Source organism: Camelus dromedarius, chromosome 4 (genome assembly GCF_036321535.1).
Source record: "Camelus dromedarius isolate mCamDro1 chromosome 4, mCamDro1.pat, whole genome shotgun sequence".
NCBI lineage: Eukaryota > Metazoa > Chordata > Mammalia > Artiodactyla > Camelidae > Camelus > Camelus dromedarius.
Window position 1 is genome coordinate 39,436,131 of NC_087439.1, and position 25,127 is coordinate 39,461,257.

General features: G+C 35.7%; 1 protein-coding gene across 3 annotated transcripts in view; it reads right to left on the reverse strand.

The window, feature by feature from the left end:
- Positions 1–19,384, reverse strand: part of KCNH7 (potassium voltage-gated channel subfamily H member 7) — a 390,131-nt gene extending 370,747 nt beyond the window's left edge. For all 3 annotated transcript variants that reach the window (XM_064484857.1, XM_031451550.2, XM_064484856.1), the window contains exons 1-2: positions 19,077–19,384; positions 17,168–17,398 (exon numbers count right to left, since the gene is read on the reverse strand). In XM_064484857.1, coding sequence (XP_064340927.1) covers positions 17,168–17,398; positions 19,077–19,152 — 307 coding nt within the window. In that variant the 5' untranslated portion in view covers positions 19,153–19,384. The remainder of the gene's footprint in view (positions 1–17,167; positions 17,399–19,076) is intronic.
- Between the last annotated feature and the right edge of the window lie 5,743 nt (positions 19,385–25,127).

Here is a 25,127-nt window from a genome sequence, read left to right on the forward strand (position 1 = left end):
CAAAGTATAATGTAAGAGTCAAGGTCCACTTATTCCCATATTTTTTAAGTTAATTTAGCTAATTGTTGAAAAGACTCAACTTTCCCCAACTGAACTACCTTGCATCTTTATCAAAAATCAATTAACTATATATGTGAGGATGTATTTATGAACTATTCTGTTCCATTGATCTATTTACCTACACATATGTTGATACCCCATTGGCATGATCACTGTAGCTTTAGAGTAATTCTTAAAATCAGGTGGTTAGAGTTCTCCAACTCCAAGTTCTCCAGTTCTACTTTTCTGCGTTATTTTTGGGGGGCTATTCTATATCCTTTGCATTTTCATATAAATTTCTGAATCAGTTTATTACTTTATTTCAAAAAATCTGTTGTAATTTTGGTTAGCATTGTAGTCAACTTGGGAAAACTGGACAGTTTTACAATATTGAGACTTCCAATTCATGAACATGGAATATCTCTCCATTTACTTATTTGCTCCGTAACTTCTCTTAATAATATTTGTGACTCTTAATAATATTTGTGATTATTTCATTATAGATGTCTTGCCTGTTTTTGTTAAATTTAGTCTGTTGATGTTGACTTTAAGGGTATTTTAAAATTTAATTTTCCAAGTTTTGGTCAAACGGTGTGAAAAAGTGGTATGACAACTGATCAAAGTTAACTTCACCAGTAACAGGACAGACTGACATTAGATGCTTCTGGCAATGCTCTGAAAAGGATATAACATAACTTATGTATTATACATGACAAATATCCACAACTTGATCAAGTTATAAGGATTCATCAAACAAACCTAAATTGAACATTCTACAAAAGAATGAGCTTGTACCTTTAAAAAACAACAATGTCATGAAAGACAAGGAAGGCTGAGGAAGTGATTCAGATTAAAGGAGACTGCAGAGACCTGACAACAAAGTGTAATGTATGACAATGGTTTAAATCCTGAATTGTTAAAAACTAATTAGCTAAAGGACAATATAGGGACAACTGGCAAATCTGAAAATATGGTGTGTTAGATAAATGGAACTGTACTCACATAAAATTTCCTGAATTTGATAATTAAGCTGTAGCTACTTAAATGAATTTCCTTATTATTAATGAATAAAGCACTGAAATACTTAAGAGTGAAGGGTCATGATCTGTGCAAATCTGTTCAAATGGCTTAGCAAAATAAGTAAATAGACATAAAATAGCAATGTGTATATATGTTATATAGAAAAGGTAGACAGAGATAAAGCCAATATGGCAATTTGAAAACAATAGCTGAATCTATAGCAAGGTAATGCGAGAAGTCACTGTAATGTTTTTGCAACTCTTCTGTAATTCTAAATATTTTTCAAAATAAAACCTTTGAAATGATAATAGCAGATTTAGACATATGGATCAATCTTTCCTGTAAATTTGCAAGAATAATGCTAATTTGGTTGCACTTAAAAGACAGTAGTAAATTTTGTGCTTTTGAGCTGCCAAAGATTTCTACCCTTTGTTTGGAGGCAGGATGTTTCCCCGGAATAAGTTGTTGAGGGAGAATGCAGGGTAAGGGACTAGAGGAAACTGCTCCTTAACCAAGAATATCATACGCTGCTCTTTTCTGTAATTAACTTTTCATTAAGGCTAAATTGATAATAATGCTGATTGAGAGTCTGTGTGTGTGTGTGTGTGTGTGTGTGCATGTGTGTGTGTGTGTGTGTGTGTGTGTGTGTGTGTGTGTGTGTTTTAATCCTAGTTCATTAAAAGGAGGACAGACCCATCTTCAGTGAAAAATATGACCACCCACAATAATGCACATTCCATCTCCATATATCATATAAGCTCTTCAATGTATTTATTAAGTTATTTCTTTATTCCATGAACTTTTATTTAGCAATTATAAAGTTAATGGGACACCATAAGTCAACAGGAAAAGAGACAGGTAAGTGTTGGGGGTATAATTTCTCATGCCTTTATTTTTTGCCCAGACTCTTCTGGTAATGTTTTATCATGGGCAATGATCTCAACAACCAGGGGTAATTTAAAAACGAACAGCTGAATCCAGAAGGGAAAGATAATTTTTACGATTACTTTTATTCATAGGCTTTTTTTTCCTTTTTATATTGTATTACTGCAAAAGCGAAATTTGTTTACAAATTCAATTTTCACAAAGATGATTTTCTTTACGTTTGTAGTGAATTTGGAAAAATACAAACAATATGAGAATACTAGCTTTCATTTAACTTTCCTCTGAAAAAAATTTCTTATTCCTTAATTCCGATTTTCTGATAATTGCACTTTCTCCTTAAATTTGGAGAGATCAATTTCCATTTAAATTCATGAGAACTAACAAGTTCATTTTGTATTGAAAATCCGCATTAATTAACTAATTAATTTTGATTGTTTTCATTATAATGTTGATAACTTTCTGCTTAATGCTGTCTGTCCCAAATTTTCTGGAGTTATTCTTCCTACTTAGTATACATCTTTTAGACAATTAATTTTACACACAAAGCAAGGCTAATTTTCTCTTGAGATTACAAATGGACAAACACTTATGACTAAAGCCTAACAGAGAAGGTGGGAAAAAGAGGGCTGTGCACACGCCCTGTGCACACATATGCTTTAACAGATTCAAAGATAAAGATTCTTTAGAAGATCTTTGAGAGTCAAAGATATCCTATAGAGAGCTGTTGGCATTCAACAAGGAACTCAGTCTCTTTACCCTTAGTCCATTCTGCTCTCATGACTCACCGTGGCTCACAAAGTGGTCAAGGTTAATTCCCGTGCTAAGAACTTTCAACGTGGTATTTATAGACAGATTCATTTGTAGTTTTATTTCAAAGAGGTCAGCAGGTGCAATATATTCTTTAGAGGAATTCTGACTCATTTCTCCAGATTGCAAGATACTGCCTTTGTCTACACAGTAAGCATTTTAGGCATCACAAGAAGGAGTGGCTACATTTTTAAACTGACCAGTTTCAGGAGCCTAAAAATTGTTCATGAAAAATCCGTACTGTAGAATGGATTACATTCTGAAAATTCTGATACACAGTGCCAGATGTAGGTTGTATTTAGAGTATTCATACATTCAATTTGCCTGGACAGTACTGAATTTTTTTCCTGTTCTCCTGGTATAATTACTAATAACTTTCTCTTTTACGTTAAAACGAATCCTGCTTTGGATGATAAATTATATGGTCTCCTTAGCTATGGTGCCTATATTTGGGTATTTATATCTACATATTTTCTTCAAAGCAGTAGGTTTCAATTAATTCTACAACTTTACTTTAAATAAGATTTATCTTTATTCCTCCTAAATCCTGGGAGGAGGAAGGCTGGACTGAGCTCACACCTCACTGTCACTTGAGGAACTACTGCTTTCAAAATACACTAGTTTCTGGAATATCCTTCTGGAACTGGTGCAATGTAGCTGAAAGGCAGCTGTGCAGAGAAAAATTGTTAAAGTCTAAGTTGCCCAGACTGCTGACATTTTCAAGGCAACCATACCTAAAACAAGTTTCAGCATTTCAAAATAGGTCTAAAAATAAATTAAATTATACAGAATTTGATTTGGGCCATAATCACATGATAAAGTCCCTGGAATCTCACATTTAAATTTTTCAAGAAATACTGCTATCTTCTTTTACCTACTGACGTCAAAATTTGATTCACATTTTCTTACTCAGTCACACATGCAGCTCCAAATTTCCTTTTGAGCAAAACACTCAGTGAGCATATCAACTTAATATATATTTTTAACCCAATTCCTTTCCACCTTTAAAAAAATTTATTTCATATCATTTTATTTGTTAACACTTACATTACACTTACTAGGTACCAGGAGCTTTTGTAAGTGCTTTTATAAATATAGATGTGTTTAGTCCTCGTAAAACCCTGTAAGATATTTTCTATCATTATCAGAGCCTCCATTTCACTGACAATGAAGCTGAGGACAGGGCAGTTAGGTAACATGAAGATCACATGATGAATATTTCAAGATTTAGACCCAGGCACCTGTTTACAGAATCCACGACCTTAGCCACTATGCTATGCTCCCTCTTTTTACCATCTCTCAAAGAGGCAAGAGACGACTTCCACATTATGGAAGAAGTAACTGACAGATCCAATGGTTAAGAGAGTTTGCCTCCTGTTTAATTCATTCATTTATTTACTTAAAGAAATTATTTGTTGAGCAGCTACTTTAGGCAGGGCACTGAATTAGACACTGTGGAAACTGGTGAATTTAAATTATTTCGAAAACACCAGAATTATTTGTCTAATTGCTTACCGGAGATTAGCGATAAGGATTAGAAGCCTCCAAATTTAAAACATGCAAGTGTCTAAAATCCAGAAACAATTTACATTTTCCATCAAGATAGAACTTGACTCTATGTCAAATATATGTACACTGTGTGTTTCAGAGAGCCTACATGGACAGGAGGTGGCTTGAGCTGGTCCAGGAGAACTCTGAAGGCATCAGCTCTGAAAGTAGACAACCTCCACTTAAATCACAGCTTCGATACAGGCCACTGTGTAACCCTTGGGAAAGCTAACTGACTTCACCTTCTCAATCTGTAAAATGGGAATAATCAAATACCTACTCAATAAGATGTTGTGAGGACTGGAGAGGAATGAGATTTCAGAAGCATACTGGCACATTGTAAGAGCTCAATAAATAATAGTTATTATTATTATCATTTAAAGTGCTCAAACCACAATCTTCTACTTAATTCATCCCAGTTATAGAATAACATACAAATTGCCACAGATAATTTAGCAAGCCCAGTCTTTTGGACTCATTAGCAAAATACCAGTGTACACAAATATAAAAAACTGAAATCAACAAAAAGAAAAGATTCCAGGGTCTGATTCTTCACTTGAGTTATGAATAAACTGGACGTGGGAACAGGGAGGGGGGCGATTATTCTAATACTGGAACAAATGATATTGGTAGCAAGGAGGCCCTGTCTGTCTGGTTATTTTATAAAGTCATTACTTCAGGTAAGTTTTTCTGATTTCTTTAGTGCTTGTCTCTTGGAATCTTTAACAGAAGTTAGCGTGTGTTACCTCTGCAGGAATGAAAAGAAAATGCTTCAAATTTCTTGTTTGTTTTTTCTAGGATTCCAATATGCAGCTAAAATAATTAAAAGGCCGGCTTCATCCTCATTTTTGTATACTTTAAAGGATATTATTTCTATAACCTCAGATATTCTAACTAAAATCTCTAAGCCCTGTCTTCTGAAAAATCTTTTTTAAATGTTAGTAGTGATTTTTCAAATGCCCTATAGGAAATATTTATGAAATTACTCTTGCCATTTGTTTACACTTGAGATTAATTTTCATTTCTGTAGCTGAGCTGTAGTTCAACCAGATGTTTAGCTTTATTTTCTATTATTGAAGAAATATCAAGAATGTTATAAACTCTTACTTGGTAAAAATTTAGAGACCATAATCAGTATCCCTCACATTTTCAAAAAATTTAGACTAGTAATAAAAAGTAGTCACAGACTCTTTTAAATTAATTATGTTCCAGAGGGAAATTCATCACTGAAGTTATTGGCATCTTCGAAGGAGCCAATAATTAAAACAAATGTTGTGCAACTCACATCATACTCACATTGTTGTGAATATTTTTAAAATAATGAATGTTGGTGGGTATGAAATTTCAGTAGGACACCTTCTGCTCACTCTAGAAACATGAACTGTGCAAAGAAACAAGTCTTGCAGTTTTAAAGTGAGATCTGAATAGAAGCCAAGGAACAGGACAGCTGGGGCTGGGCATCATTAGTGGCATTTTTGTGTAGACCTTCATTCGGGGAGTAAATTCTGAGAATAGTAATTTGGGAAACCATAACTCCCCCTGAGCCTTGGTTAAGTGACATTCATTATAAAGAACACCTGGAGGGAAGCCCCGAGAATTGAGTCACAGCTAGAAAGATCAGATTACCTGAGCACTGGGAGTCCTGATTAAGTAAGGCAGCCTAGGAAGAGAATGATCTTTCTCTGCAGTCACGTCAGTAGTATTACACTGGGATGAAGCCAGCAGCTTATCTAATACTATGTTGAGTTTCTGTTGTTTATGTATTTCCTCACGTATTACTGTGTAATTTTGAGTCACTGGTACCATTTATGGTTACAAATACATTCCACTTCCACTATATGGTTTCTTAGCTGAATGTTCATTGTGAGTTTATTACCTTGCGTGCCTATCACTTTGAATCTAAGCAAAACTATAAAAATTTAAATATATCTATGTATATGTATATCAATTCATATGCAAACTATTGAATAAAAAATTTCACGAATCAAGATTTTTCATCATAGTTTACAAAGATAACAAGCAGTATTGAAAGTAACTTAAAATCCAACTCATTCTAAATCGAAAGGAGAAAAAATTCAAGGAACACTGTTAAGTAGTCGGTACCTGGTACTGGTTTCTGAATCTGAGGCTTGGAAAACTACTAGAAAATTACTGACATGAAAATATGAATGTGAAAAGCAGTTTTTGGAAGAGGGACCCTGGTGTGGGAGGGGCATCGAGACAGGACAGTCCCACAGCTCCAAAGTTTTGGCAATATTGAGTACTGTTTTCTTTAAATAAATATTTTCTACACGATTTACAATAAAGATTTTGGCCTAAATTCAGTGATCAGACAATAAGATACTATTTTCATTGGTCAACAAAAACGAAAAAGCACGCCAAGTTTTATGATATACAGAAAATGTGCAATTAGATGGGAGTATAACTGGACAAGAGGTACCAAAGGTTTTTAAAATCCACATACTGTTTTACCCAGCAATTATACTTCTGGGAATATATACTAAGGGAAAAATAGTATATTTTTACAATTGTGAAGAGTTGTAAATGATAAAGTGTTCAATAATAGGGTATTGTTGGTAATGTTATTTCTTTCAATGCAGTACTTTGTGAGCATTAAAATAATTTATGAGCTGGCCATGTAATAAATACTATATAATCATTAAAACATATACATGTTCAGGATAAAATTTTCAGTGAGGAAAACAGGCTAGAGTTTGGTGTAAATATAATGCTATCCTGGTCATGTAAACAAAAGGTGTGTGCATGTGTGAATGTGTGTGTATTTGTGTAGAAAAATTATAGACAGAATACCTGCCATCATTTTAACAGTGGCTATCTCTTAGGTTCAAGATTATAGGTTTTTGTTCCTATTTGTTCTCTTATTTTCTAATTTTTTGACTGTGGAATTAAATCACTTTGAGAGAGTAGAGACATGAAGTCCTTATTGAGATGGCAAAATCCTGTATCAGGATGTGACAGATGAAGTGTCTGCTGATACCATACAAGACTTACAATCTCAATCCATGACTCACAGTTGGGGCAAAAGAATTAAATGTGTTTGGAGACACATGTACGTATGAGGCTGTTTTCAGGGTGGGGAGAAAAATACAACAGAATAATTGCAAGCTTTTACAAGTATTTTATCATGTGTATTCAACTAAGAAAAGACAAGAGGGGGTCAGGATAGCTTGCAAGCTTGCATATATTATTATAAGAACATGTAGACTATTCTTCCTTTTATTGACCTTGGTTGCCCCATCAGAATCAGCTGACTGTGTAGGCATTAAGGATTTATCCGGACTGTCCTGACCATTCACCTCTCTCCTTCGAGGTGAACTGAAGGTTGATCAGTTGTTATGTCCTTTTAGAAAAAGCTACAGGTTATTAAGTATTAGAACAAATTGCTTCGTAAGATATAAATTATATGTCAGCAAGTTAAGTTACTCAATGAATAAACAATATAAGTTGTTAATTTTTACAACTCTCATATCTAGGCACAGGATGTCAAATGTAAGAGTTCTCTAAATGTGCTACTTGACATTTTTGTCATTGAACAGGTGTATTCCTGGATTCTTTTAAATTTATTTTTTGCTCTCTTTCCATTTCCTCATTTTTAAAATAAATGCCTTGATAAGTCCCTTCAGAGAGTTTAACTTTGTGTGGAAGAGACAGACACAGGAACAAATTATTTCAAGATAATTTCATAGGTGTTCTAATAGACACAAGGTAAAAACTGTTCAGAACTGTGGACAAGGTTGCCTGAGAAATTTAGATTTTAGAGATTATGCGAAGGAGAGGACGGCAGCCTCTGGGAAGAGCTGGGAGGCACTGGATGGTAGGGCATGTAGTACAAACCAAGTCTGACATTTGGGTCAAGATGAAAAAAGCTGGAGAGGTTTTAAATAAACCAGAGACTCTCCATACCAGCAATTTTATAATTTCCGCTTTAAATACTAGCAGTGAATTTTGTCAAATCACATAATTCTGCCAGGAAATAAAACCCCATTGTGGGAAGGAGAAAGGATGAAAATACAATAGGGCTTCATCTCCTGAATCACACTACCGTACGCATTTTCTTCTGGACCTCCTGGATAAAGACTAGACGAATAGTAGTCTAAGGTCCTTAAGGAAAAATGTCCCCCAAACCTAAGCTGACAGTCCAAAACAGATTTTCTTATTAGCAGAAAAGAGTACCATCACTAATAATGCAAAGATGACAAGCATATACTAGCTATCCTCACCCCACTGAAACTGAACATCCTGCCAGACAGAGACTCACTTTGAATGATACAGTCTTGTTTAAAATACAAAACACCTAGGATAAATCTTGCTTGACTTTGATAAAAAGGAAAATAAAATAAAGCTTGTTTCATTCACCCTTTGGTGCAAATTACAGTAATCAGATTAACATCTCATATAATAAGTAAGAATCTATGATTAATAACTAGAATTAAGACATATAGGATGGGATAGCATAAGGTTTAAAAAATGTATCATTTAGACGCAACAAAGTCTGCAAGCATAGACAAATCTAGATTTTAAACCTTATCTACATTTTGCCCTATAATCATCAGTACTTTACTCTGAACTTCATTTTAATCTCTAAAATGGGATAATATCTACTTCCAAACCTGTCATGAAAATCAGGCAAGTAATTTATATAAAGAGCCAGTCACAGAATTGGAACTGGATTAACATTAATCCTTTGGGAGAAGATTGAAATTGGGTGGAAGACTATGGTCCATGGACTACAACCAGGAGAATTAAACCCCAGAGTGCACATCCATGTGTATAAAAGAGCTACATAAATGTATAGCTAAGGACCAACTGATTAACACTATTAAAGAAATTGGATGGTGCATATAAGGATTTTTAGCAAATCCAGAAGAAAAAATTTTAACTAATCTAGCTAAAAGAAGTAAATGGGGACCTGATTAAAAAGTATTCACACAACATATAATATTGTATAGCTCTACCATTGATTCTATTGAATCAATGTAATCTTAATTAGTATATTCAAAAACCTTAGGACTGTGACAACAATAAGTGATTTTTTTCTAATAATCAGGTTTTTATTTTTTTACATATAAATACCTTATTTAGTTTTACCTAGATTTTGTTCTTTACTTGATCTTTGAGAAATTGATTATCAAACCACCAACAATTTTATACTTTCATTTTTATCATCATGCCCATTATCTTGGGTCATTAATACAGACTTCAATAAATAGAGTTAAGAAGGGTATTATGAGTACAGAGGTTAGTATGAGAAGACACAGCCATTTTAAGTTGTCTTGAACCCATGTCATTATTACATGTTTCTCAAAAGCAGTATTTCAAACAGCATGCAAGAATCAATATTCTATCAAAACAAAGAACAACAAATAGAAACACTCCTAATGATCCTCAGGGAAAAAGGAAAGAAAACACCAAGGAAAGGAGGCAATAAAACCAGCAATGGTGAGATTCCACCTGCTGTAACGATGTCTACTGACAGGTTGTCCTGGAGGAAAAAGCAGGTGAACAATAGCAGGGTGGCTTGCGCAACCTCGCCAGGCCCACCAGCGCAGTCCAGTTTCAGGTTATTTTACAAACCGAGCGAACTAAGGGCAGAAATGCACCTCAGTCCTCTCTCACCCTTCCTATTCAATTCTTAACCCACCAAGCACCAGCCAAGGCTATTTAACCCATTTTCAAAGCAAAAGGTAGTATGAAACATTCCACAAAACAGTGGAAACCACAAAAAGGAGAATGAGTACACACGCAGATTCCCTTTAACTGAGGAAAGGGCACGGGGGCTGTCTCAGCCACGATTTAAAGAGTACTTTGATTTTCTTAATTAGATACTTCATATAAATGAAAGAAGCAAGAAGAAGATATGAAATGTTTAGTCACAGCGATCAGAGCCTTGTACTCAGTTTTCTCGTAATCCATCTGTGACAAGTGGCAATTTGACCTTCCTAATTGTTCAGTAATAGGACAAATTTCCTCACTGTGGTGATTAATGTCTTATTGCTGCCTGATTCTATTGCTTCTTGGTAGTTCAGTAATTTTGCTAACTGTAGACAGCATGGTAAAGAGAGAGAAAATGTTCATTTGACAATAATAATTAATAATTATCATTTGCATTATTTTAATAAGCTAAGTTTATTATTTTAGACTTAACACTCTCATTATTGAATAATCCGGAGATCAAGTTTCATTGCCAATTAAGAATTCTCAAGAAAACACTGGGGGATAAGATGTTCTATTAGATATAAAATGCCAATACTGTGTAACTTATGTAGTCGGTGGAGCAGCTGCGTCAAACACAGCAGTGAATTCAAATCAGAAGAGAACTCTGTGTTTGTCTTTCTATTACACAGAGATTCCTGGAGACACTAGTGAATTTCATTTTGATTCAGTGGTGAGTGTGTGACACTTGGGTAACTGGTTAATAATTCCTGGTTAATAGCTTCTCTCTTTTTATTAAATATTTTTCAGGCTATTTGCATAGTTATGGGCTATGGAGATTATTTAATACCTTAGCTTATTAAGATGAAAACTGTTCTAAGAACATTTTAAAAGCATTCTTGAGAAAACAAGAAAAATCAAAATATGACACTTTTCCTATAACACACTTTCTCAGCATCTCCTGATCTCAGTTTCTTGACTCCCCAACTCTATGGTTCCATTTCTCATCCTCTCTTTGTGCTTTATGTGAATGCTAATTGAGCACATAGTTTGTATCAAGCAGTCTGCCATACATTCTGGACATAGAAATTAATAAGGCTTCATATTTTCTTTGAACACACTCAAAATTAACTACAATAATATATAAGGACATGCAGCGCACTCCAGTTGTGACACTGGAGTCGAGAACCAGAGGAATGTTAATGTTCTGGAGTAGGCAGTGGAAACATCAGGAAGGACTTCATGGAGACTTCTTTTGATCTGCCTTTGGAAGGATGACAATGACTTCTTTAGGGTGAGAACCTGAGAGAAAGGCAATCTAATCATAGAGACTTCGTAGTGTTTACTATAGATAAAGGAAGACTTCTGAAGAGTGAATAAAGCCTTAGTGACATAAAATTGCATGGCTTCTTTGAGAAACTCTGAGCTGTCAAATATTATTGGAATATAAGATTTGTAAGAGAAATGGATTTGGCAAGATATTCAACTAATTGATATTTATGGAGCACATATTATGGGCAAGAAATCATATTAGAAATAATGCCATGTACTTTGTTCTATGTGGAACATTCAATCAGCCTAAAAAATTGATGTTATTCTCCAAATATATGTCAGAAAAGGAAAATGAAGCACCAAGTAGGTAAACTTGATCACGTTTATCCGGCTATTGTCAGATCTGGCAATTGAGCTAGTTCCTCTAAACATACTCTACTTGAAAACCCAAGTGAATTCAACTTTGAAGAGCATCAAGTATCATATTAAAGAGTCTAAAACTTTATCCTGAGAGTTCTAAGAAGTTAAGATAGGTTTTTAAGACAAAATATGACACAAGTACATTGAATAGAAAATACGGAAACGTTTTCAAGGCTTCAGCATCACCACTTACATGTGATTTGGCAAGTTAATCTTTCTGGGATGCAAGTGTCTCCTCATAAAATAAGGATAATAAAAGTATATATGTTATGGGATTATTGTACTCATTTAATACATGGAATTCATTTATAATGATGCTTAGCTCTGATAAGTCAGCAGTGTTATATGATTTTTGTTTCAGAACTAGCTCTTGGGTGGCAATGTGAAGAAAGGATTGCAGAGGGAGGGAAACTTCAGTCCTCAATACTCTAGAAGAAGGATGAAGAGGGCTTCAACTGGGGCACTTGTAGTGATGGAAATGTAGGGTTAGCATTGGGAAATAATTCAGATTTAAATACTGAAAGAAATTGGCGACCAACTGGGTTTAGGGAGGAGAGAGAGAGCCAAAAAAAAAAAAAAAAGTGACTATGAAGTTCCTAGATTAGATGGCCAGATGAATGTTGATGCCTTAACATTTCATACTCCAACTGCTATTTCCCCATGAATCAATTACCCTAGGACTCTCTCTGCTGCTAACCGCCAGTAATTGATTTAGTGACTTCTTATAGTTAAAAAAAAAATAAAACATAAAAACAACATTGGAAGCCAAAGAAGTCAGTTCCTCCCACATAGTCTAGCTCTAAACTGACCCTGTTCTCAAGCCCCTTGGGTGAGAAAGGAAATGAGCAGTTATTTCTCAAGCTGGCAGACAACACGGCTTCTTTTTAGCACCAGACCTGCTTAGAGGTATAGTGCTGTTGGGTGGTGAAAAGGGACTGATAAACAGAGCCCACCCATAGTTTTAGGACATTTTGTTTTCACTTGGGACAATACTAAAATAAAGTTTTTGAATAATGAGGAGGAGTGTTTCTTGAGAATTCTTATTTTATCAACAAATACAATTGATCAAATCTAAATTCTATACAACAACCAGGGACCAAGAAGTGTTATAAAGCTCAGGTATGTAAAAGAAAATGTATTTTATGATGACTGTTGTTACTATATTCTATTGCATGGAGCATGAAAATGTATACATTGAAAGTTTAAATGAACACCAAAACAAATTCTAGACAAGATGCTCCCTGAAAAGCTTTCTTATTGTTTGAATTATACACACATAAAATATATTTCTAATTTTCTCTAAAAACTACCATCTTTATCTCTGCTATACAATTCAGGAATTAAGAGAGCTGAATATTTACATGCCATATAACTTATATAAAGCTATTATGAAATTTATTTGGGGCTCTTAAAAGTTTTAAACTACACTGCTTCTTTAATAAGTTCATATTATGTATATATGACAAAAGGTAACAGGAAATACATATAAACAAGTTTATTTTAGAGTAGGGGACTAGAGGAAGAGTGGTAATTAAACCTAAATTCTGTTCTCCATTTATATAAAAGCTTTTTCATTTCATAGTCTAGTTTTTTTTTCTCAAAAAAAATAATTTCAAGAAAATATCTTGGGGTTTAGAAGACAGCGCTCTATAATACAAACATCCTGAAAGCAGAGATCACGTTGGATCCTCCTTTGTACCTCGTTCTACTGTTTCTCTAGTGCCTAAAACATTACCTTAGAGAGAGGTGGCACTCAGTACGCATCTTCACCTTTACTCCTGTCAGCACAGCACTTTCTATAAAACCTTTGTGCACAATTCTTAGAGATGGTAGATTCAATGTTATCAAGCCACAACCTCTTTTGAGTTTAGCTGAGTCAAACAATACCTCTGGAACTTTGTACTGGTCCCAGCATGACTGGTGCTCTGTCTGGATCTGGTCTCTGACTGAATCAGGAAAGGACTTCCCTCAGCCCTTCTCATCCTTTAGTTCTTTAAAAAGCAACACAAAGATAGGGACATTTCTGATTTGTTAAAAAAAAATTGCCATTGCTCTGTGTCTGAAAGCATAATGGCAAAAATACAGAAATGCTCTGACCTCTAAAAATAAGGCATTTCAAGTCCTGTTTTCCTACTGAGTTAAGACCTTTACTTCTCTTGGAAAAATTTACTTTGATTTTTCCATGTTTAGAGTGGCTTGGTAATTTAAGGTAAAAAAATCATATCTAGATCTGACTGAAGCGGTTTAGCATTTCAGCTAGCTCTGTTCCATGATACACCCCAAATCAGATGAGCAATTAATCAAAGGATGACCAACTGAGTTGTTCTTCTCTGTTACCTTACTGTTAACATCATCTTCAAACTATGAGCTAGTTAACAACTGAAGTGTTTGCTACTTCTCAATAACTATTGATTAAAAAGATGTTTTTAAAGTGCGTGTACTAGGTTATTAAAATACATGCCCGTCCTTATATAAGCCTCAGTGTAATTATAGTTTTGTATAATTAGAGTTTTATGTCAAAAGATTTACAGCTTTATCACCTCAAGCAATATTTCACAGCTGCCAAGAATGATTTATGCAATAATGACATAAGCTGTAAAATAGAATTCTCAAAGGATGGGCTGTCAAATATTCCTACTGCAAATAACTAGGTTTTTAAAAATTGATATTCTGGTAAACAGCAAGCCCAACTGTACCTGGTAAAATCACAGAAAGGAGTATGGTAGGAAATGTTGCTTCACAATGGTGATCATGCAGCTCACCATATACCACATCAGTGTGAACTCATTGCATAGATCAAAAGTTTAAACTGTTTCTAAAGCCTTTTGGACAATTTGGAAAACAAACTTTCAGAAATAATGCCATGCTCATTTCTTTGCTACTCCAGTATGAGTGAATGGGAAAAGGAGAAATATAATATCTCAACTTTTTGTTAATTTGCTCATTGTTCTTATTGTATCAAGAGTCATATTCCTGCACAATGCTAAATAAAGAATAAGTAAAGGAAGCACTTACTGTATACACTTAAGAAACCAAGAACCTCTCAAAAGTAAATGACCTCAATAACAAAGAATTCAGGACACTCTGGGAAACAAAACAGTGAAAATATTGATCATCTTGTCCCTTCCTGCTTTTATAAATGTAGAGTGGCTGGCAGGTCTTGAAGAGACAAGACTTTCAAAGCATTTGAACTTCACAAGCTTTGACTGATTTTGCAGTTGCCATGTGAATAAAACCAATACACTCTGAAGAGTCTATTGAGGGTATCTGAACTAGTGGCACAAACATAATTTGATTACATTCAGAGCTAATAAGCCTGTCTTCACAATCTACAAAAGTCATTCAAATTAATATTTTTCTTTGGAAAGAAAGAAAAAGTTTGGCCCATCACCTCATGTTCTTCATATCAACAAAAGCAAAACAGGCAGCATTTGTCATTGACTTTAAAGGTACCCAAGTCCTTGTAGACTGAGTCACATTTGACAATGAATCCAACAGAATCAAAATTGTCACCAAAGGTTAACGTTTATAAACCTAGACAAGTTTCCAAATAAAGATTCCTTGTCTAAAACAAGGAGGTTTTAATTCCTATAACCAAGCAAATCACTGACAGGAAGATATGCATTAATAAATGTACCAGCATCTTCACTGTAGAAGTTTTTACATCCATGTTTGTGATTCCACATTATATTGCTTTTTAAAAGTGTTCTGAGATCATTTTACACAGTCACATTGTTCAACTAGGTTTCAAAGTATCACCATTCCACTTGCAGTTTAATAAATCACATTTTCTATCTGAAAATACAGTCTCAAAAATAGTATCTAAGTGATCCATACAATTCAGATTCATTTTATACTTAAATTCTGTAAGTTAAAAAAAATTCCAAAATGTCCCAGAAAACATAATGACCAAATGTGGACCAACATGCCCTACAGTAACCACAATATAGACTGTGGGGACATCATGATAGACATTTATACATGAAAAAAGGTCAGACATTCAAATTATTCCAAAAGTCCAAACTGTTGGCATCAGATACACACACACACACACAAGATGAGCTGCATTTGGGTAGAGAGAGCTTCTGTCCAAGAAATGCTTTCAGGAAAACAGAGCAATTAGGCTATTTCTAGTATGCCAACACTGCTGATTAAAAAGTAGGGGGAAAATGAGAAGAACTTTAAAAACTATCCCTGTTTTGATTGATAATGATATAACTGATTTCATTCCAGATTAATCCAAAGTTATACAAACCTGTTCCAATGCTAGTTTGTTATTCATACCTACTCAAGTTGATAGTAAGAAAAATCCAGTAATTAAAAATTGTACATTTTCTACCATGAAATATTTAATTATAAGAAAATAAGAGGAAGAGCTAAACCTTTCCCCTGTTAGAATGTATTTTACCAAATGATGAGTCATTACATGATATAGGCTATAACACATCACTCATTTACTTCTTTATAAATCTTAAGAGTTACCTAAAAATCTGACTAGGTACCCCTCTGCCTCACTGATTTCTGTCAATAGAATTTAAAAAATGATAATGCAGTATCAACAAAACTAACTACAACATGCATTTTAATTGACTTACCTTTACACTCTAAATTGTCAAATATCATTAAGTATTCACATTTGAGACTGTATATACTTTAAAACGGGTAGATCTGAACATTCATACATGTGAGTTCATATACATATATTATGTATTTAATGAATGCATGTCCATTAAATGTGTATTTCTTTGAGAACTATTATAGGTCTAACATATTTATACTCCCATAGGAAGCCTGAAAGGAGTGCCCTTGAAGTTGAGGTATGACCTTACATTTGAGATGCCAGTTTTGCTGCAGCCATAAAAACGAAGACTAATAATTCCACATATCATAGTTTCTTTTCTCCATTTCTTACTTTAGGACAAATCTTGAATACATGAACAGCTTTTATTATTTGAATACACATAGCTTTACTAGACCAGTTTTAGAAGTTCCTATGTATCACCGTCAATCTTACATAGGATCAAAAGAAACAAGAGGTGTTGCCTATCAAATAAAGTTGAAGTGCCAAGGAACATCTATAACTGTAATAGTTTCAATTTCAGATACACATTTTTCTATAAGACTTTGCTTTGTGAAATATTTTCAAGTTCAAGCAAAAATCTCCCATCAAATACATTTCAATGCAATCAGTAAATTACTGGCCTTTAAATTATTCCTTAGAAAGGGAAGAGAGTAAGACTTATTTGTGGCATTTTGTCCTCAGTGACACTAAGTTACTGGACTTTTGAAGAATACAGAGTACCCTTATTCAAAGAAGAAATTATCCCTACTAGTCCACTAATGAGAGTATCCACATTTCTTGAATCCTGAAACACTATAAGCAAATCATATATCTTCAACTGAATAATTGTGGCTTCTCTGCCTATGAACTTTCAGTAATCAACTGTCAAAATTTCATTCCAATAGAATCAAAGATAAGGAATTCTAAATAGATAAACTTTACCATTTTTGTGATAGTAGGTGACCTCCACTTTCCTCTCCTCTGACCCCAGCAATGCCTGGGCAATTTGGGCAATATCATGCCTCTTGGTCTCGGGCCCATGGAGAAAGTCGCAGGTGCACGGCTTTTGCATGACATCTGGCCTGGAGAAACCAGTCATCTCGCAGAACCCATCGTTGCAATAGATGATGGCACAGTTCTGCACTCTGGCATTTGCAATGATAAATTTTTTATCTGTAATAAGAAGATAGTAAAGCATCCTTTAAAAATCTTCCACAAGATTCTAATAAACACTGGAGCAATTTGTTGCATAATAGAAGAGCTGAAATGCAGGTACTTCCCAAATTGCTAACTGCTGGGACTTTTAAAAGAAAAAAACAAAAAACCCTTAAATATGAAATTAATAGCCCTAAGTAGTTTTACCAAAAAAAAATTAAGAAGCGTTTTTTTCAAATTTCGAGAATATCATTTCCCAAATAGTCTAGTTCTCAAGTCCTGTAACTCTCAAGGGTCCTAATGCACACTCAGACAAGCTGGCCCACTGATATTTCCAGAATGCCATTTAATTGTAAGGTAAATATTTTCAAAGCCAGAACAGTGAAGCACCCTGTAGCTGTCAGTTTCCTCGCTTCAACCTTGGCCCTTAGAGTACAACTTTCTTACAGCAGTTGTTATTCTTGGATTTGGCTTTTCTCTATCTCTCTATGGCATACTACACACATCATGTTAGAAAAAAAAAAACTGAAACTATTAGCAATGAAACCATTTCACCTTAATTAGCAGTTCAATAATGCAAAGGGTTCACCTTTTCATAATATATAGTATCCAGAAGACAAAAATATTTACACATATACACACAGTAAATATCATGTTAACACCTTTTCACTTTTACTTTGGAGGACCTTGCATTTTTGTGTAGTAGTAGGGATTTTCATACAAAGGGCCTACTAATTTTGATCACAGATTATATTTACCATTTGCAAATGAAATATGAAGCAGGATATGCAAGTTTATTTTGTACACAAGGTACTATATCCTCACATCACTAAATGCAGTGCCAAAATAACTGCACAATGTACAAAAATAAATGTGTAAGTGTAGTTTTAAGGAAATGCCAAACATAAATTAACAAGTACAGGATTTAAAATTAATATATTTATATAACAATAATTTATTCCATTTAGTGAGTCCATGTGAGAATATTAAATTTCTCTGCATTCTGTCTTTGTGGGATTTACTTATTACACTTCAAGTTTTACATTTCTAGTGGAAATTTAAGGGGATAATAAAGGGACAAAAATATTCTTTTAAATAATGAACTGTTTGCCTTGGAAACCAACATAGATCAGATGCTGCTTTTTCCAAATTATCCTGCTTTGGATATATTTGCATTGATTCAATGCAAAGTTTAGCTTCTATAAACTAGGAGCAAGCAAGCATGCCTGTCATACCACAGCCTTGCAATTTAATCAGGGTAAAATGCAGTTTGCATAGCCATTTACTTCGCTGCTATCAAGTACATTCTCTTGTTCCAATAGTATGCTCTTCCTTGCTCCTGACTTTCAAAAAGTCTACAATAAAACGGCCACAAAATATAAGCCCACGTTATACTAGTACGTTCCCTTTAAGATAGTAGAAGAGTAGGACATTAAGTAGCAAGGCAGATAATGGAGCAGTGGGAGAGGAAGATCAAATTGCCTCCTATAATGGAGAGCATAATCTAAAATGTAAATCAAAATTAATATCACAGAGAGAACACTCGCGCTGCCATTCGAACCTCCTGGCTCGGTTTCACAGCCTCGTAACTTGACTAGAGCCCGGAGTTGCCGTCTCCTCAGCTTAGAAGCGGCGGACGCCAAGTGCACTATCAAAGCAGAAAGCGAGGGAGAGAGAAGAGAACAAACGAACTTACTTTGCCCTTCAAATTTCCGTATGATGGTCCCCAAAAATGTGTTTTGTGGTGCCACATGCCCTCTGCGAACAGGCATGTTGACCCCGGTCTTCCGAGGAGCGCTCCCCGCGAGCTCTGGAGTTCTCCCGGGATCTCTCCTCGGCTAGAGCCCAGGCCAGCGCGCGAGCCGCTCTTTGTGGCGGAGCATCCTCTTTTGAAACCAGAAATCTCTTCCCATTAGCACCACTTCTAGACACCCGCTTTTCCCACCGGAGTCCAATCCATTCCCCTCACCTTCCGGAGGGGCCCTCGCACCGGACTGCCGCGGGTGAGAGGGTTTGGGGGTGGGGAGAGGGAAGGAGGCGGGGTGAGGGGAGGTGGCGGGGGAGAGGAGGAGGGAGGGAGCGGTGGGGGTGGGGTGGGGAGGGGGGCGGGGAGTCACAAGGGCAATCGATCTGTTTCTCTTCTCCCGAACAGCGTCAATTTCCCAGTGCAAATGGGCTTAACCTGGCGGTTGCCCAGAGCTGTGAGGATGGCTGAGGGGGGATGGAAGACTTGTGCGGCTTTTACAGGAAGGGGAGAAAGAAAAGGAGGCTGGGGGGTGGGGGGGTGGTTGACGTTTCTATCCCCGCCCTCTTCCCCTACACACACACACACACACACACACACACACACACACACACACACACACACACACACACACACACACACACACACACACACACACACGCTCCCTTTATCCCGGGAGCTTGGGCGCCGCCACAGCTCGGATTACTCAAGCGTGTTTTAGCGGAAGCCAGTCAAGAAATCTCCAAAACTCAGTGACAAACAGCTACTCTGGGAAGGTGATCTCCACGGCCACCAGCCACAGGGCCCCATTCCTGAGCTCCTCACGCCGCAGTAGCTAAAACACCCTTAGCTGCAAAGAAAAGACAGGTGGGAAAACAGCCCCTCAGTGAAGACTGTTTCTAAGCTCTGGTGGCGTTCAGGAGGTTGAAGAAAGAGGATGACGGATCCCTGGGCTCGGCGGAGGTGCGCGCTGAAGCCGGAGCTGAATTGGCACTCCTGTCCCAGTCCCGCGCTGAGCCGCGCCTCCCAAAGACTGGAGGCTGCTGGCGCCGCCGCTGAGCATGCCCAGTTTCACTGCTTGAACCCCTGAGGAGTTGCAAGGTTGGGGGTGATTGAGTCCTGGAGGTTGCGAGAAAGATGAGAAGGCCAAAGACTGTGAGAGCAACTGGTACAAAACAAGGAAAGAGTTTGAAATGGGCGAGGCTGGGCGCAGGGGGAAGGAACAAAAGGTGGGTGGGGCCAAGAGTTACCAGCCTTGGTGTGACCTCCCATGCCACTCATCTTCTAAACACACTAGGCACACCATTCTGCTGTTTTTCACAATTTCTAAGAAATCACCTCGTATAGGATATGAAAAGGTTCAAGGCGGAGAACAGAGTCCTCTCTGTTCTAATTTCTCAGAGCCTGCCATTACGGGAATCTCATGGTATACACACACTTCTGTCCAAATAGTCCTCCTGGAGACTTAGGAAATCACATGTGACAAGCCATGCCAGAGGAAGGTGTTTGCTAAGTTGTTTTTCTTGCTTCTTTTGTCTTCATCTATGTTATCTCCTCCTTTAGCCTAATAGTAAGCCCTCTCCATGCCCCTTTCTCTGAATTGAATTTGCCACCACTACAACCTACAGAACTCGAACATGGACAAACCTCTTGTTTCTAGCTGGCAATAAGGGTCTAGCGCTCCTATCAAAACCTGTAGTTGCATGATAGAGTTTTGGGAGTTCTTGCAGCCCATTAGCTTGCTTTGTCTGTGCCTTAAGTCACTCGAATTCATATTTTCTCAATTACAATCTCAAAATCTGAAGTGAAAAAAAAATGAAGATGGAACTGCAAAGGGCTGAGGAGGGTTAAATTAGGAAAGGGAATCATGTGAATGGCAATGAACAATGAGGAAATAACCATAACTTTTATTTTATGTTCCAGAAAACACAGACCAGGGGAAAAAAAAAACAAAACAAGAACCTAAGCAGCTCTTAATCTTTTATGTCAGAGTAATGAAAATAAATCAGAAAAGTAAGACATTGCCTGGGAATGTTGAATTTTCCGGTTAATTAGCTTTACTTAAGAAGAAGCAATCTATGACAACCCTTAGGCTCTTAGGATAGCTTGAGCTTTCCTGAATCCGTAAATTTCCCTCTTTCAGAGTATAAATAGGCATGCTCCTCCAATGTATGACTTTATTTTCTCACACTTTGCAGTTTATGTAGCTCTTCCTGTTCACTAGCTGCAGCTGGCTGGACTTGTGAAAAGAAGAGTTCCTCTCCCAGGTACTAAAAATGTGGAGCTATCCATGGTTCTGACTCTGCCGTTGGCAACTGCACTCTGACTATATCCAGCTCAGACAATAGAACTGCAAACTCAGGCAAGTGTCTGATATATTCATATACCCTACTTGTCTTCACTGGATTCCCACAGAAACAAAGAGCGTTATTCGCATCCAATTTCTGAAATACCTTCCTTTTCTACTTAGCTTCTTAGCTAAAGCCAAGTTCAAATGCATTCCTTCTAAAATGCATCAGGGACTCCAGAAAAAAATGAACAAACCACACATTGCATGCATTGTATTGTAATTAAGGTTTCATGTGCACTATAAAGGTTTAAAAACACAACAGGAAGTTTCAGCAAGATCTTATGGCAATTTTTTTTTCAAATCACATGTAAATTCAGTGAATGAATATTGCTTTAAAGGGAAATGGGCATTTCCAAATGAAGTTTGAAACACATTTATCTGTCATATGACAAGATGTATTGGCATGCAGAAGGTAACAGTGCATAATGTCTCTAGTTGCGTATCTGATATGAATTTTCACAAGTTATTGAGTCCAACAACCCTTGAATTGCACCTTGAATTCCACCTTAAGGGTGAAAAAGTGGCTTCTTCAGGAGGAAAAGTGACTTTTTGCTCCCCAAATTATTCTTTCTCTTCAACCTTCAGTGTGGTCTCTGTTCACTTGTTCTGGGTAATTAAACACATGACGGTTAAATTTCCATTGTCTGTGTTCATATGAGCAATCACTGTGGGCTTCACATTTTTTCCAACCTCATTTAGCTCTAAGATTAGTTCTATTAAGGATTCAGTGTAAGAGCATAGGACATTTTATAACCTATGTATTGTAATTGATTGATCTGAGCAAAAGATTAAAGGCATCCTGTTTCTAAATTACCCCAGTAATCGTGTTCATGCATTATACATTGGTACAGTGGAGACAAGTACATCAATCTATATTCAGCCAATAATAGAATCAAACCAGAAGATGGCAATCATGGCTGCTTGCTGGCTGGAAAATTACCCCTCCCTTCATCCCCACCCTCTACAAAAATTAACTTTAGATTTTGTGTTGAAGCCAGGTTTCATAAGTTTTTAGTAATTTGGGACTTTCTCGGAAGTCCAAATATTGAACAAAGCACGTAAGTTCCACTGTTGAAATCCTATCACGTGTACAGTTTAACACTGAACACAATGTATTTATAGGCAAGGATACATAAGAGATTCAGATGTATTCTTTTTGTTTTGTTTTGGTTTGGTTTTTTATTGAAGTATAGTCAGTTATAATGTATCAGTCTGGCATACAGCATAATGTCCCAGTCATGCAAATATATACATATATTTGTTTTCATATTCTTTTCCATTAAAAGTTGTTACGTTCCCTGTGCTATTCAGAAGAAAATTTTTATCTATTTTTATATATAGTGGTTATCATTTGCAAATCTCAAACTCCCTTTGTTACTTTAAAATTAAGTTTAAGATTGCAATATGTTAAAACGTTTTAACAACGCTTACCACATAGTAAATACTCCATAAATTTCATATACACAAAATTATGTATGCAAGCCCACAGAATTAATGGAGCACTGCTTAAGAATCCTACTTGAGAAATTATTTAAGTATCATACATTAGTGCTTGATCTTTAAGGAAATAGTAGCAATCATTACGGTTTATTTAAATGGCAATCTTATATTGACAGAGAATAAAAACTTCCTGAGATTAAACAAGCAATATAATTTATTTCATATTTTTCAATAACATAGAATATAAATCAATGAAATTAATGTGAAGTTTTCTCAACTTGGCAAAATTAGTTTAATGATCTGATGACCACAATGCAGTATTATAAATGCTATTTTAATGTGGCCTTCTATGGGGACCCTGGGTATTACCTTCATAACTGGGTCACATTAAACCTAAGAAACATCTGATTTTACAATTACAAGTTAGGCAAATTTTGGCTTATATTATCACATGCAGTTCTGCAATATCATAAAAGGCAGAAATTTTGGGGTCATCTATTAAAACAACAATATTTCTGAGTAACATGGATTAGTGCAGGAAAAAACTGAGTTCTAACCTGAAATTGGCATTAACACCAGAAACTAACAAAAACAGTTAAGCTCTCTTGCTCATAGCTTAATTTCTAAAGTCGGGATAATAATCCCCAACTTTCAGTTTTGTATAAAAGAATAACTAGGAAAATAGATATAAACTCTGGCAGGTAGTGAACATTTTTAATAGCTGTTCCACAATCCAAGCACTCTATAGTTTTACAATTAGTAAATTAATAACATTAACATATAGGATTTAACTACTTTATATCCAGTCATGCTACTTGTGTGTGTGCGTGTGTGCATGCGTGTGTATGGGTGTGTATGTGTTTGGAGCATGAAAATTAAGATATAGAATGGAGTAAGTGGATCATACTCATACACATTATTCTAAGTGATTTGGTCTGATACCAGTGACTGTTCCTAATATATAAGCATAAGCATGTCTAGTTACAAAATTGAGTATTCCTTCGAGAAACTCAGATGCTTTTCTGATAACATGATTTATAGATTAGTTTTAATCCAAATGGCTATTATTCATTTCACCTGAGATATATATATATATATATACACTAGGTGAAGACTTGACAGAGTGCATGGGTAAGATTGTTTTTAGATAATTTCTTTAATCAATTTAATAAAAATTTAACACATTGGTTTAAAAAAATGAGCCAGTTGTTATACATTACAGCTTTTTGAAGACTAAGATAGTGTATGAAATTTCTTTTGTATTATTTCTTAGTTGACAAATGCACTTGAATCATTATCCAGATTAATTATTCGTTATATTCATTAAGCCTAACTTGATTAGTCTTCGAACTTTGTGGAAATATTTTTTTTTTCCTAGAATTACATTAAGTTGGATTGTTTCTTTTCTAAAGAAGTTCATTTTAATTATTCTAAAAAGAGTTTCTACATCTTTGGATATATTTATTCTACTTTCAAAATTCTATAATATTTAAGCAAATCTGTATACTAGGAAGGAGATTTTGCCTAAAGTTAAATAACTTGAAAGCTATCATTTGGGCTTTCACATCTGTTTGTGATAGAGTAATGAGATCAGGATTAACTTCTCACTTTTAACAACTATATAACTGGACAAAATATAGGAAACAAACGTTGGACAACAAGAAGTGCAGGAAACTGTTCCCTGAAAGAAGAGCCAAAACAAGGTGGGCCCTGTGATTGCCTTGGCTTACCAGTCAAAAAAGAATTTCCAGACCACAGTGCATGGAGTGGGAACTCCATCAGAGCTCAGTGGTCTAAATTGAGGAGACAAAGTTTGGAGTTCAGGGAAATCAATGCAGCTTGAATCTACAGAGCAGAATCATGGAGATGAGGAAGCTGCATAGAAAGTAAGGTCCAGATATCTTCATAGGTGTAAACTTAAGTTTTTGTCTGACTACTGATTTTCACAAGTGTGTAAGGAAACTATCCAAGACTAGAGAAAAACACTAAGGAAAAGTATTGCACAGAATAATTACTAAAGCTTATATGGGGTTGGGAATAGTTGCTACACTACTATCTGAAGTGTAAAACCTACTAATGTATAGAACACTGGTTAGAGTCTTCAGAAAGGCATTGAATTTATAAAGGGATGAAATCACACCTTAAGAAGAGACTGATCTACTAAGTTCAGAAGCAAGTCTCAGAAGGATTATATTGATATACTAATTATTTCT